Source organism: Dendrobates tinctorius, unplaced genomic scaffold (assembly GCF_039654945.1).
Source record: "Dendrobates tinctorius isolate UK_male_01 unplaced genomic scaffold, ASM3965494v1 ptg000024l, whole genome shotgun sequence".
Lineage (NCBI taxonomy): Eukaryota > Metazoa > Chordata > Amphibia > Anura > Dendrobatidae > Dendrobates > Dendrobates tinctorius.
Window position 1 is genome coordinate 17,851,126 of NW_027361692.1, and position 15,067 is coordinate 17,866,192.

The window sequence follows — 15,067 nt, forward strand, 5'->3', positions numbered from 1 at the left end:
CTCTCTCATCAGCCGACATCTCTATGACCGCAAGTCAAATTTATACCACCGGTCACAGTTGTTGGCGCTCTGATAATTTTACCACTGATCATAGGCAGTGTTTGCCGCGCTGTCATGCAGATGGCAAAAAACGGATGTTCGAGCCCCCAACTAAATGGGATCTAGGTTTGAGTACTGTTTTGGTACCCGAACCAAACAGTTTTTTTACATGTTCAGCCGAACCTGAACATCCAGGGGTTCTCCCACCACTATTAGTATTTATCTGTATAAAGATCATTAGAAACATCTCTTTAATCTATTTCCTGCCATAAAAGGATATCTAAGCTCATATTCATACCGGTGGGACAAATATTTATCTCCAAAATGGTAACCTGCTACTCTGCTAGAGATAAAGAGGTGTCTGCATATGCTTGGCTCTCTCCATTCTAATATATGGGAGAGCACAATTCTCCATTTCTGGTAGTGCAGGATGGGTCTATATCCTAGAGATAGATATAAGATCTAGTAGTGGGAAGCACAAATATGAAATACTCATGGCATATTCTGCGAATATTACATTAAGGAGAAAGACCAGCAGCACTGTCCTTTTAATTAAAGTATGCTAAAGGAAGAGACTTGTGGTCCAGACTAATCGAAGTAGAAACCTCAACACCACAAAAATCACAAAAAAGAAAATGGGACTATAGGACTTGCTGCAGTGTTACTCATTTTGATCTGGCAAGGAGTCCAAACAGATACAGCCAGATTTTTTTTTTTGTGGGGCTGAGGTTTCTACTACGAATATTCTGTGGATATGTCAGAAATGTCCTAGATGTGAATAACCGTTTGAGCCCATACACCACTCTGCATACTGTAAAGTAGGTTCTGTCATTGCGACCCTTGGAACCAGATCCCAACCAATCCAAAGTTCTAAACAAGGGCTGTAAAAAATATTAAAAAAAAGGAAAAGTTTATTAACTCTTGAAAGTTCAATATTTATGTGGCTTAATACAATGGTAATGGCATAATATTTTTTATTTTATGATTTGGTAAAAAACATGTATGATCAAATCATTGTATTGTTACTTCCAAGCGATCACTACAAATAGTCATTTAAAAACTTGGAGAAATCTATATTCAAACTTACTCTTCAAATCAGAGACAAAATCATCTAATAAAGCAAAACATTCTCCAAAAAAAAGCACACAGGTGTGCAAAGATGAAAGTACCAAAAAGTCAAAATCGGGGAAATGACTCAACTACCGTACTTCTCGAGTAGTTTAGAAAGTATATATTGGATTGGCATTTACCCTTCACAATCTTTAGAGTTTGGACTTATATCTAACCTGAAACCTTAGGTGTCAGTAAGAAAAGAAGAAATCCCCCCAAAAGAGGAAAGAGAATAATATTAGATGCATATTATCTATTATTAGATAAATATTAGAGGATTAGATACAAACACCCAAGTTTGGAATCACTCTTAGATTGGCTATGCTTACAATGTCTATTTGTAAATGAGCGATATTCTCAGTTAAAAACACTGAGTAAATAATGGGTTCAGAGTTCTGCTAGATCACTTATCAGCTACACAGCGGTAATGCTTCATTTAGACATGTGAAGATGAAAACACATTATAGGCATTTATGCTTCTAAAAAGATGAGCAATTAGATAATCAAAGTATTAAAAAGTTGTGCATCATCAATTTAATTCAACTTAAAGGGAAACTGTGAGCAAGTTTTTGCTATGTACGGTAATCTGAGAGCAGCCTGATATAGCGGCCGAGATCCTGATTCCTGTGATGTATCACTTAATAGATTGTGCATTGCTGTTGTTTCAATAAAATCAGTGTTTTATCAGCAAAAGATTATCACTATAGGAGTACAAGTTGCCTCTTAGTCACCTGCTCTGTGCAACTTTGGTCCCACCACTGATTAGCTGCTTTCTGCCTATGCACAGTGTATACGGAAAGTGGCCAATTAGTACTTGAAGGGGCAGTGTTATTCAGAGCTCAGCAATCAGAGAACTGTGAGATCTGCAGCAGAGAAAACAGGCAATTTATCACAATTGCTGCATCCAGTAAACTGATACATAGCTGGAATCGGGGTCTCTACCCCTACATCCTGCTGGTCACAAATGAGGTGTGAGGATTGAAGACAGGTGTTTGGTACTCCAGTTTCTATGCATGAATAAGTTGCACTGAAATCATTAAGTGGTGCATGTCATTTTATGAATTTGGCACATTTTTTCAGTAGCGTGCACCCCAGTAGGCCGTGCCAGAAGTGCTACTACAGTCTTTAACACTTCTGGAATAAGGCACTTTGGAAGCATTTGTAGGGTGGGCATTGCTATGTTCCAACCCACTCTGGCCCCTCTCAAGCTCAGCCCGCTTTTGCTTAAAGTGCCGAAATCTGCAATTTTTTGGACAATTTTGGTTGCACAAATATTTTGCAACTTTTCAAAGTGTTTTACACCAGAATTTTGGCCAATGTTTTCCGCAGTGGTGGTAAGTAACTGCTCTGTCCTACGCCTGGAAAAGAATGCTAAGTTTGTTCAGTCTGTAGCTTCAGGAACTGGAAACTTATACAATATTCTGTCCATTTCAGAGGTTGGTAGTAAAGACAGCACCGTGCCCACTCCCACCCCACAGGCGCACTATCCATCCCTTATACTATTGAACTAGTGGGGGTTTGAGTCCTTTCGGAGGCGTTTATTGGTACATATATATATATAGTGCACCTCTTGTGTAGCACCTGCAGCCTGATTTAGTTACATTTAAATACTTATAAAGGTCATGACTTATTTATTAAATGTTAGCATTAATGTGTTCATACTGTATGTTGCTTTGCATGAATTTCCCACCTATTCGATGACTTTTACCACAATTTGACTTTCTTCTTTCCATAAACTACATACAGCACGGACCTAACTAGGATGACAGACAGTACATAGAAGACTGGCTGTTACTATACCCTAAAAGTAGCAGTGGCATATGTGTACGTATAGCTATGACCTTCTCTACAGAAAGACCGAGCTGCCATATTGTACTTTATTCCTCCCTTGTACATGGGAAGGAAGAAAAATGGAAATTGCATAAAGTTGTTAAAAAGTATTGTGTTTTCCATGCGATTATAATATACAGTAGATGCACTGCACGAAAACTAGATGTGATGTTCTGCAATATTTCTCTTCCTTTTAACACCACATATCAATTCTTCTCCTACTCATTTAAACCGATGCAAAATTAGTGCACAAAAACTGTATCATAAATAACCAATAAATAACTACACGATATTAATGCAGTTGTGATTTTCCATATAAATCTGTCTATCTATCCCATATCTATCTATCTATCTCCTATCTATCTATCTATCTATCTATCTCCTATCTATCTATCTATCTATCTCCTATCTATCTATCTATCCCCTATCTATCTATCTATCCCCTATCTATCTATCTATCTATCCCATATCTATCTATCTATCCCATATCTATCTATCTATCCCATATCTATCTATCTATCCCATATCTATCTATCTATCCCATATCTATCTATCCCATATCTATCTATCCCATATCTATCTATCTCGTATCTATCTATCTATCTATCCCGTATCTATCTATCTATCCCATATCTATCTATCTATCCCATATCTATCTATCTATCCCATATCTATCTATCCCGTATCTATCTATCCCGTATCTATATATCTATCCCATATCTATCTATCTATCTATCTATCCCATATCTATCTATCTATCCCATATCTATCTATCTATCCCATATCTATCTATCTATCCCATATCTATCTATCTATCCCATATCTATCTATCTATCCCATATCTATCTATCTATCCCATATCTATCTATCTATCCCATATCTATCTATCTATCTATCCCATATCTATCTATCTATCTATCTATCCCATATCTATCTATCCCATATCTATCTATCCCATATCTATCTATCTCGTATCTATCTATCTATCTATCTATCCCGTATCTATCTATCTATCCCATATCTATCTATCTATCTATCCCATATCTATCTATCCCGTATCTATATATCTATCCCATATCTATCTATCTATCTATCTATCCCATATCTATCTATCTATCCCATATCTATCTATCCCGTATCTATCTATCTATCCCATATCTATCTATCTATCTATCTATCTATCTCTCTCTACACAGATTTCTGAAGTTGCACTAAAACTACATGCAATTTTTATTTCCACATTTCTGGTTTCCATTTTCAGTACCACACATTGATTTTTCTTCTTCAGCCACTTTAGCCAGATTCACAATTAGTGAACACAAACTGCATTCTAAATGATCACTTGTTGGTTTTAATGCAGTTGAGGTTTTCCTTATAGAACAGATAACTTGTAATTAGTGATGAATGAACGTGCTGGAAACCATGTTATCTGAGCATGCTCGGGGGTTATCCCAGTATCTTGTGCATGATCGGATGATAAGTTCGAGTCCCCCCTGCTGCATGTCTCGCGGCTGTGAGACACCCACAACGCATGTGGGGATTGCCTAACAAACAAGCTGTCACCCCATGTGTTCTGGCTGTCTAACAGCCGCAAATGATGCAGCTGTGGGGACTCTAATATATTATCTGAGCACGCCGAAGACACTCGGATAGCACCAGAGCATGCTCAGATAACATGATATTCAAGCACTTTCATTCATCATTATTTATAATCCATCTAGCTAGAAAAAAAGAAAGGCAGCACTCCAAAAATGTGCAAAGATAAAAGTGGACTTTAATTAGCCCATATGTGAACCGAAACGTTGCCATATGAGCTAATTAAAGTTCCCATTTTTTCCCTTCCATATTTTTGGAGTGCTGCCTTTCTTTTTTTCCTATAGTATTGCAGTTGGATTTTTGTTTACACCCATATCTATCCTTCTATCTATCTATCTATCTATCTATCCCATATCTATCCTTCTATCTATCTATCTATCCCATATCTATCTATCTTCTATCATCTATCTATCTATCCCATATCTATCTATTGATTTATCTATCTTTTTTCTATCTATACATACAGGTGCATCTCATAAAATTAGAATATCGTCAAAAAGTTAATTTATTTCAGTTTGTCAATACAAAATCAAAAAGTGAAACTCATATTACAGTATATAGTCATTACAGAGTGATCTATTATTTCTCATGTTTATTTCTGTTAATGTCTGTAATGACTCTATATAATATCGGAGTTTCACTTTTTGTATTGAAGACCTGAAATAAATTAACTTTTTGTTGATCTTCTAATTTTGCGAGATGCACCTGTAGATCTATTTGGTAAAGTGTGTTGGATCACTGAACAGTATAACAGGAAACACATGTAAGGAAACGGTATAGTACAAACCTCTAGGGAGCTCATAGAAATTGTTGAACCTGTTTCGCTCCGTGATAATCCAGCACTGTCATCCATCTCTGAGGCTATGAAGTTCTTTACTGCTGTGCGAGGTTCAAAAGGAAGGCTCTGCATGTGTTCTTGAGACACAAGATGCTGATCTAAATTTATACCAAATTGTTCCATTACGGCTGGATTCATGCTAAATTCCGGGCTGACTTTGTAGTGTAATAGCCTCTCGTGAGGCAATGTATCCATCGCTATGTTCATTTTATTGTCATCTTTCATTGGTGGCTGCATGTTCCCGGAGCCTCTTGGCATTACAATGTAGTCACTCTCCATCATTCGCTCCTGGGGATGGACCATATCTAAGTCTCCAGCTCGGAGGTTGTCATCTGTGCATAAGTACACAGTTCGCCTTAATTCACTATTCTCTTTTTTCAGACACTGATCAGCCATCTCTCCAATACTCATGGGCATGTGCAAGGCAGATGGTTGTTGAATAATAACTTTAGAAATGATGTTTCCTGGCAAGGTAGAATAGCTCATTCCTTCTGGGTTCATTGCCTTCTCCTCTTCCTCATCATTCAGCGAAATCCTGGAGAGGGTGCCTGTGATTGTAGCCGCTCTGCAGGGGCCAATGTCCTTGTGTAAAACTGCAAATTACAAAGCATATATTATGGCATGATTGTATGCATGATTTGTAATATAGAACTGGTTTGTCCTAAAGTATTTTGCATTAAAAAGCATGAGCTTAAAAGCTTCTTTTTTTCTGATCTCTAGTTTATTAACATATACTGTGGTTTAGGTTGATCACAGTTGACATTTAATCTTCTGCTCATAATAGACTTGTCTGCGCTGTGTATTCATCTGAAACACTTCATTGTTTGTATTTGTGTCTTTCAAGTGATCTCCAAGACTCCAAACTTTACATAAGTCCTATGCTCAATAATTGAAAGCGCACAACCAACGTGCGTTACGCGAAAACTCATTAAGTATTGAAGTGTACATTCCAGTACATAACTAATTGTTTTAGTGAATTATGTATGACTCTACCATTCCAAGGCGGCAGGAGAGCAAGATATCTACAAATGACATGGCGTCCTATTCTGCGTGTTTGCATTCAGGAAAGCAGTTGACGCTACCAGTCATATTACACTTCTTTATTGTAGGTGACAATATCAGAGATCATCTAATGGGTACTTTGATATACTAAAATTCAGAAAAGACTCTTAGGAAACTGGATAAGACCAGTGGTGATCAACCCATGGCTCACCAGCTCTTGCAAACTCTAAGCTCATAACTTAACGATGATGGTTTGTGGGCGAGGCATGAAATGAAAACTACTGAACTCTATAGCCAGAATGCAGAATATTGTAGATTTGGAAACGTTGGAGGCCAATTATTTAAAGCAACCCTCACAGTATACATTTTTAATCTATAGTCACTACATCTAATGGCCTCTGTTCTGCTGCTGCCCCTTCTGTCTTTGAGATTGATGTCCCACTCCCTTCATTTCCAAAATGGGTGCTGAAGAGGCAATGGGAATTCTGCCTCTCCTGCCATTCAATGAGTTTTGGGCTGGACCAACACTAATGATGATACTATGTCAATCATGGGACTGAAAAAGACAGACAAAGCATGAGAGCATGGGTCAGACTTTCCCCATCGTTCCCTGAGTCTGTTGCAGCCCTTTTGGGCATGAGAATGGAGTAACGAAGGAGCAGCAGCAGAACTGGAGGGAGGGTAGCTTTGGTTCTCAGTAATTCCCCACAAGGTATTTATCCAAATAATACAATATCCCAATGGCAGAAATCAAAATAACAAATAGCAGTCAAGGAGAATAACCAAACCACCAGTTGGCATTAGCCGTAGGAAAACTCCACCAAACTTGTAGACATGCAAGAAAAAGGAGTCTATATCCTCAGATAAAATCACATCATTATTTTATTGATAGAAATAACACATATATAGAAACAGACAAATTAATACAACCATAAATATGGCAGAGTGTCAAAAAGAGATCTAGGTGCAACAGCCCCTGGAAGAAGCCCACGCGAAACGCACGTAGGGATGCAGCGTGTGGTTCTCTTGATAGTCATGGGTAAGCAATAATTTTAGGGTTATGACCTACGGACTGATTGGCGAGGGATGATTATGATGTAAATACCTCACTAGGTGATTACTATGCCTATGCTAATCTGTGTCTTTGGGGCCTCTTGAATATAATTGCACTGGCAAAATATACATTTACATATCCTGCTGTCACTAGTGCCACACTTGTGTTGCACCTAGGTCTCTTTTTGACACTCTGCCAAATTTATGGCTGTATTAATTTGTCTATTTCTACATATGTGTTGTTTCTATCAATAAAATAATGATGTGATTTTATCTGAGGATATAGACTCCTTTTTCCTGCATGTCTAAAAGGTATTTATCCAGTTGTCTGATGGGAGTGGGAACTTTGCAACATTTGGTGAGTTTCAGGTTAGAGAACATTACTATACATATTCAATAGATTTAATTTTTTATTGTATGTCATGCAATATATTCTATATTCCACATCCTCTTAGTGATTCCAAAATATCTAAGAATTTTATAACTTAAATACTGTTCAGACAATTTACAACCTTAAGATATTATCTTTCTTACCAACATTGTCCAGGACTAGTATAATAACCACCATCCTTATTAATGTTTTCTATACCGTTTTACATTGCAGTCGATTTTAAGTAAAGCGGTTTAACAGAAATTATAAAAACACTCCAAAAACAATATCTGTCCATGTAAAATGGTTCTAAACTTGAATACTATACAAATCCTGTTGATAGACGTGTATAAGAGAGAAAGCAGGCACATGTTTCTGTTGCTCTACAGCCCCTTCAACCTTGTATATTGCAGATGCAGGCTACAGGTCTTAGCCTTTGGCAGAACTAGACATTCAGTATCATTAAAACAAAACTTCTACTGTAATATGCATTTGTCGCTTGTGGTGATGGAGACTGTAAACTTTATCTATAACAACAACTGAAGCGACAAAGGTTGCTTAAAGAGAATCTGTCAGCAGGTTTTTTCAACCTTGCATGAGAACCACCTGATGAAGGCAAAGAGAAACTGAATCCAACAATCTATCACTTAATTTATTGGGTGCAGCAGTTCTGACACAATCAGAGCTTTTAGATTTGGAATGAAGCAGAGCTGAGAAAGCTAACCCCGCCCACACCAGGCTCTGTATGTACAAAGTCCATACACAGTGATGTGCTTATTTGCCGGATTAATCCTGCAATGTTAATCTCTTAGTGATAAATCTTTCACAGTTAGTAAACAACAGCAAGCACTTTGACAAGTGACAGCCTCTATCTCCTGCTGTTTTCAGATTACATAGCAAAAACCTGCTGACAGAGTCCCTTTAATAATTTGATTTACCACCTACATTAGCGTTCTTGTTTGTGAAAACAGTGTATTGAGCTATTCTATATACATGCAATATACATAGCTTAGCTTATATCATAAAATCAGCTGTATAATATTTTGCAGATCTTTTGTGCCCCCAAAAGAGTACTGACCCATTGAGATATGGAGTACTCCAGACCTCTGAAGGTGCCTTGTGATATCTAGTACCAATAAGTCAGCAGAAGTCCCTTTAAGTCCTGTATATTGTAAGGTAGGGCCCCCATGACTCTTGCCTTTTTGGCACATGTCACAGATATTCCAATTTGTCTGTGGTCTGACTCTTTTCTATCACATCCAGCATTAAATCTCCAGCAATAAGTGTTAGCTTTTGTTGTCTATGTAAATGAGTAAACTTCAGGAGATCATGGCACCATTGTCAGTTTGCCAGTTGTACTTGCTTGCTTGTACTGTACTTTCTTTATTACCAGAATTACTGCAGATAGGGGAATCTTTACAAGTCCTGTCATTTTGGAGATGCTCTTTCTCAGTCATCTCGCCATCACTCTTTGCCCCTGGCCGAGGTTGATCTTATACTTGCCCAAGTTTCTTGCTTCCAACACATCGACTTCAAGACCTTCAAGACTTTTTGCTGCCTGGCTAATATATCCCGCCAGATGACAGGTGATCAATGGTATTCACTTTACCTATATGTGGTCTTGTTATGGCTGCTTTGGCTAATCAGTGTATGTATTTTGTCCTCTCTGAATTGAAATTGTTATCTTAGCATCACTTTTGATAGTGCTTAATTAACCGAATAGATAAACTATGATTATTATATACAGTGGGGAAAAAAAGTATTTAGTCAGTCAGCAATAGTGCAAGTTCCACCACTTAAAAAGATGAGAGGCGTCTGTAATTTACATCATAGGTAGACCTCAACTATGGGAGACAAACTGAGAAAAAAAAATCCAGAAAATCACATTGTCTGTTTTGTTTTCATTTTATTTGCATATTATGGTGGAAAATAAGTATTTGGTCAGAAACAAAATTTCATCTCAATACTTTGTGATATATCCTTTGTTGGCAATGACAGAGGTCAAACGTTTTCTGTAAGTCTTCACAAGGTTGCCACACACTGTTGTTGGTATGTTGGCCCATTCCTCCATGCAGGTTTCCTCTAGAGCAGTGATGTTTTTGGCTTTTCGCTTGGCAACATGGACTTTCAACTCCCTCCAAAGGTTTTCTGCAGGGTTGAGATCTGGAGACTGGCTAGGCCACTCCAGGACCTTGAAATGCTTCTTACGAAGCAACTCCTTCGTTGCCCTGGCGGTGTGCTTTGGATCATTGTCATGTTGAAAGACCCAGCCACGTTTCATCTTCAATGCCCTTGCTGATGGAAGGAGGTTTGCACTCAAAATCTCACGATACATGGCCCCATTCATTCTTTCATGTACCCGGATCAGTCGTCCTGGCCCCTTTGCAGAGAAACAGCCCCAAAGCATGATGTTTCCACCACCATGCTTTACAGTAGGTATGGTGTTTGATGGATGCAACTCAGTATTCTTTTTCCTCCAAACACGACAAGTTGTGTTTCTACCAAACAGTTCCAGTTTGGTTTCATCAGACCATAGGACATTCTCCCAAAACTCCTCTGGATCATCCAAATGCTCTCTAGCAAACTTCAGACGGGCCCGGACATGTACAGGATTAAGCAGTGGGACACGTCTGGCACTGCAGGATCTGAGTCCATGGTGGCGTAGTGTGTTACTTATGGTAGGCCTTGTTACATTGGTCCAGCTCTCTGCAGTTCATTCACTAGGTCCCCCCGCGTGGTTCTGGGATTTTTGCTCACCGTTCTTGTGATCATTCTGACCCCACGGGGTGGGATTTTGCGTGGAGCACCAGATCGAGGGAGATTATCAGTGGTCTTGTATGTCTTCCATTTTCTAATTATTGCTCCCACAGTTGATTTCTTCACTCCAAGCTGGTTGGCTATTGCAGATTCAGTCCTCCCAGCCTGGTGCAGGGCTACAATTTTGTTTCTGGTGTCCTTTGACAGCTCTTTGGTCTTCACCATAGTGGAGTTTGGAGTCAGACTGTTTGAGGGTGTGCACAGGTGTCTTTTTATACTGATAACAAGTTTAAACAGGTGCCATTACTACAGGTAATGAGTGGAGGAAAGAGGAGACTCTTAAAGAAGAAGTTACAGGTCTGTGAGAGCCAGAAATCTTGATTGCTTGTTTCTGACCAAATACTTATTTTCCACCATAATATGCAAATAAAATGAAAAAAAAACAGACAATGTGATTTTCTGGATTTTTTTTTCTCAGTTTGTCTCCCATACTTGAGGTCTACCTATGATGTAAATTACAGACGCCTCTCATCTTTTTAAGTGGTGGAACTTGCACTATTGCTGACTAAACACTTTTTTTCCCCACTGTATATATACTCTATATATACTGCATATATATATATATATATATATATATATATATATATATATATAATTTTTTTCCGTTTTTTAATTTTTGAGATCTTCATATGGCTTTTATGACCATTTTTCATATACATGTATATTCCCATCACCTCTATGTTACCTATTGAAGGTCATTATAACATATGCTTAAAAAGATAAGGTATCATTATTTTGTACCTGGCAATATTGGTTATAAAGAGCGGTAAACATCTTCAAATTGTCTAATCAAGATGGAAAATATATTTGTGATACAGTAAAAATACATTTTTTAGAATTCACATCAGGGCAGCTTGCTAAGTTTCTAATGATTACTGATTGTTAGAAAAAGAGAGGAGATGACACTTAGGTTGTGCTGCACCAAGAATTGTTAATATCTTCAACCTACTGAAATGGAATTCTTTGAGCGACTAGTAATGACAGTAAAGTCTCCTCATAAAGCGATTACACTTATGTATAAAAGAAAAAAGGAAACAAATCTGTCATCAAAGATAACAATATTATTAGCAGTTGAATAAAATGTCAGAGTTTTTCCAATGTATCGCCAAATGTTCCTGAGGACATCAGTATAGTGTAAGTTAAAGTTAGATGTAATAGGAAATAACTAGGCCCACAATTGCCATACTGAAACATATAAGGTTTGTACTATATACACTCTCTGACAAAAGTTATGTCGCTTATCCATGTTATGTAAATAAAAGCTTATAACCTGACGTTAAACTCATCCATTGGTTGTATATATTACTCTTCTGAAAGCTGAAACCCTCCGAAATGTGGTTTAGGTTAAGAAAATAAATTGCCGTAAAAGCAGAAATATTGATCATTTAATGGACACAAAATGGTCAGATTTTGGCAAGACAAAAGTTTTGTCGGCCACAGAAAATAATGTGATATTCAAGCAAATAATTAACTTAAAATACAAATATATGTTGCATAAGATTGGTGAATTAAGTTGTGGTGCTATTAGAGTCATATTTAATATTTTTGGTGACTTTCATGAGCTTGAAGGACTGCATCCATGCGGTTCAACAATGATCCATACAAGTTATTAATGAAGTCATCAGGAATAGCAAAGGATGCAGTCTTACATGCCTCCCAGAGTTCATCTAGATTCTTTGGTTTTGTCTTCCAAGCTTCCTCTTTCAACCTACCCCAAACATGCTCAATGATGTTCATGTCTGGTGACTGGGCTGGCCAGTCATTGAGCACCTTGATCTTTTTTGCCTGGAGGAACTTTGATGTAGAGCTGGATGTATGAATTATGGAGCACCATCCTGCTGCAGAATTTGACCCGTTTTATGATTTGGAATATAAGAGGTAGCTAATACTTCTTGATATTTTAGGCTATTGATATTGCCTTCCACCTTGCAAATGTTTCGCACACCCCCATACTGAATATAACCCCTGAACATGATCTTTCCACCACCAAATTTAACTGTTTTCTGGGTTTATTTTGGATCCATACGGCTCCAGTAGGTCTCCTGCAGTATTTGCGGCGGCTGTGGTGTAATTCTACTGAAGATTCATCAGAGAAATCCACCTTCTGCCACTTTTCCAGCGTCCATCTGTTTAGCAGGCAGTGGGACTTTGCAAATGCCACAGGGTTTTTTATTTGCCTTTTGTTTAGTGCTGGCTTCTGGGCACTGATTCGACCATGGAGGCCATTTTGAGACAGAATCCTACAAACTGTTCTAGTTGACACAGGGACTTGAGGTGACCAGGCCTGTTGGAGCTCTGCTGCAGTGGAAGAGGGGCTTGCTTTGGATTTTCTAACCAACAAACATTCCTCCTGAACAGTTGTCTTGCGGGGTCTGCTGTCAAACACATCTCCAGTCTCTTTGAATCTTTTTTTAATTCTTTGTACTTGACGCTGAGACACATTAAAGGTGCCAGCCACCTCTGCAGTGGATCTGGTCTTCAGCCTCTTTATAATCCAGGCTTTGGTCACAGGATGGATTTTTGGCTTGTTGTCAGAGCTCAAGTTGCAGCTCAAGTGAAGGTCTGGGGTGCTGGGTTTCTTTTTATACACACCCACTAATTAACCGATCATTTACTGAGCACAGGTGAGGATGTAAACTAGGATTGGTGCATTATATAACCAGGCAACAAAACTTTTGTCTTGCCAAAATCTGACATTCTATGTCCATTAAATGATCAATATTTCTTCATTGATGCCAATTTATTTTCTTAACCGAAACCAAATTTCGGAGTGTTTCAGCTTTCAAAAGAATAATTTATACAACCAATGGATGAATTTAACGTCAGGTTATAAGCTTTTATTTACATAACATGGATAAGCGGCATGACTTCTGTCAGGGAGTGTATACATGAATGTGGCTCTCAGCCGCTCATCTATGAATGTTTAATTATCTTTTAGTCCTGGAATTCCTAGTTCTATCTTTGGTGCAGAAATCCCAAATACTGCATGGTACTGTTGCTAATGATTTCACATTCAGTGCGGGTTACACGATATTATCCTTGTTTCAAGTCTTCACACTGGCAAGCACCATTTTATTTCAATTTTGAAAAATGACTGCGCATGATACCCATTTTTTTAACTACAGGGGACCTCGTAACATCTGTTTGTAATCATAAACTTGTAGCGCTCGCACGGTGTTGTATCGATTTTTACTTGACATACTGTATGCTCTTACCTGACCGACAAGCAATGTCCACATCTTTTTCAAAGTCTGTCTGTTAGTGAAAAAGATATAAAGATATAAGTATATCAATATATACAACATAACCAAAATACGTATGCCATTATTTTCACTACATTATGCGTTAATAATGTGCTGGGCATTATTGCCAAGAAATTTTAGTGAAAAGGTCAATACAATTATTAATCACCTCAATATAGGTCATTCCACTACATACTGAATACACAGTAGATTGGTGAAGGGAACCTGTCACATTGAATAATGCTGTTACCCAACAGATACAGTGATAAGGTATATAGTGCTAGAAATGTGCCCAGCCGCCATACTGAAAGCTCAGCAAAATGTCCCAAAATGTATATTGATGTATGCCAGCCTATACCCTGCACTACACAATGCAATGATGTATGCCAGCCTATACCCTGCACAACACACTGCAATGATGTATGCCAGCCGATACCCTGCACTACACAACGCAATGATGTATGCCAGCCTATACCCTGCACTATACACTGCAATGACGTATGACAGCCTATACCATGCACTATACACTGCAATGACGTATGACAGCCTATACCCTGCACTATACACTGCAATGATGTATGCCAGCCTATACCCTGCACTGCACACTGCAATGCCGTATGCCAGCCTATACCCTGCACTACACAACGCAATGATGTATGACAGCCTATACCCTGCACTATACACTGCAATGATGTATGACAGCCAATACCCTGCACTACACAATGCAATGATGTATGCCAGCCTATACCCTGTACTATACACTGCAATGATGTATGCCAGCCTATACCCTGCACTACACAACGCAATGATGTATGACAGCCAATACCCTGCACTACACAATGCAATGATGTATGCCAGCCTACACCCTGCACTACATAATGCAATGATGTATGTCAGCCTATACCTTGCACTACACAACGCAATGATGTATGCCAGCGAATACACTGCACTATACACTGCAATGAAGTATGCCAGCCTATACCCTGCGCTACACAACGCAATGATGTATGACAGCCTATACCCTGCACTACACAATGCAATGATGTATGCCAGCCTACACCCTGCACTATACACTGCAATGACGTATGGCAGCCTATACCCTGCACTGCACAACGCAATGATGTATGCCAGCCAATACCCTGCACTATATACTGCAATGACGTATGCCAG

The 15,067-nt window shown here is 38.5% G+C and overlaps 1 protein-coding gene across 6 annotated transcripts in view; it reads right to left on the minus strand.

Moving 5' to 3' along the window:
* Positions 1 to 15,067, minus strand: part of ADGRB3 (adhesion G protein-coupled receptor B3) — a 1,461,501-nt gene that overhangs the window by 51,488 nt on the left and 1,394,946 nt on the right. For all 6 annotated transcript variants that reach the window (XM_073569395.1, XM_073569396.1, XM_073569393.1 and 3 more), the window contains 2 exons: positions 13,871 to 13,910; positions 5,363 to 6,006 (listed from right to left, as the gene is read on the minus strand). In XM_073569395.1, coding sequence (XP_073425496.1) covers positions 5,363 to 6,006; positions 13,871 to 13,910 — 684 coding nt within the window. The remainder of the gene's footprint in view (positions 1 to 5,362; positions 6,007 to 13,870; positions 13,911 to 15,067) is intronic.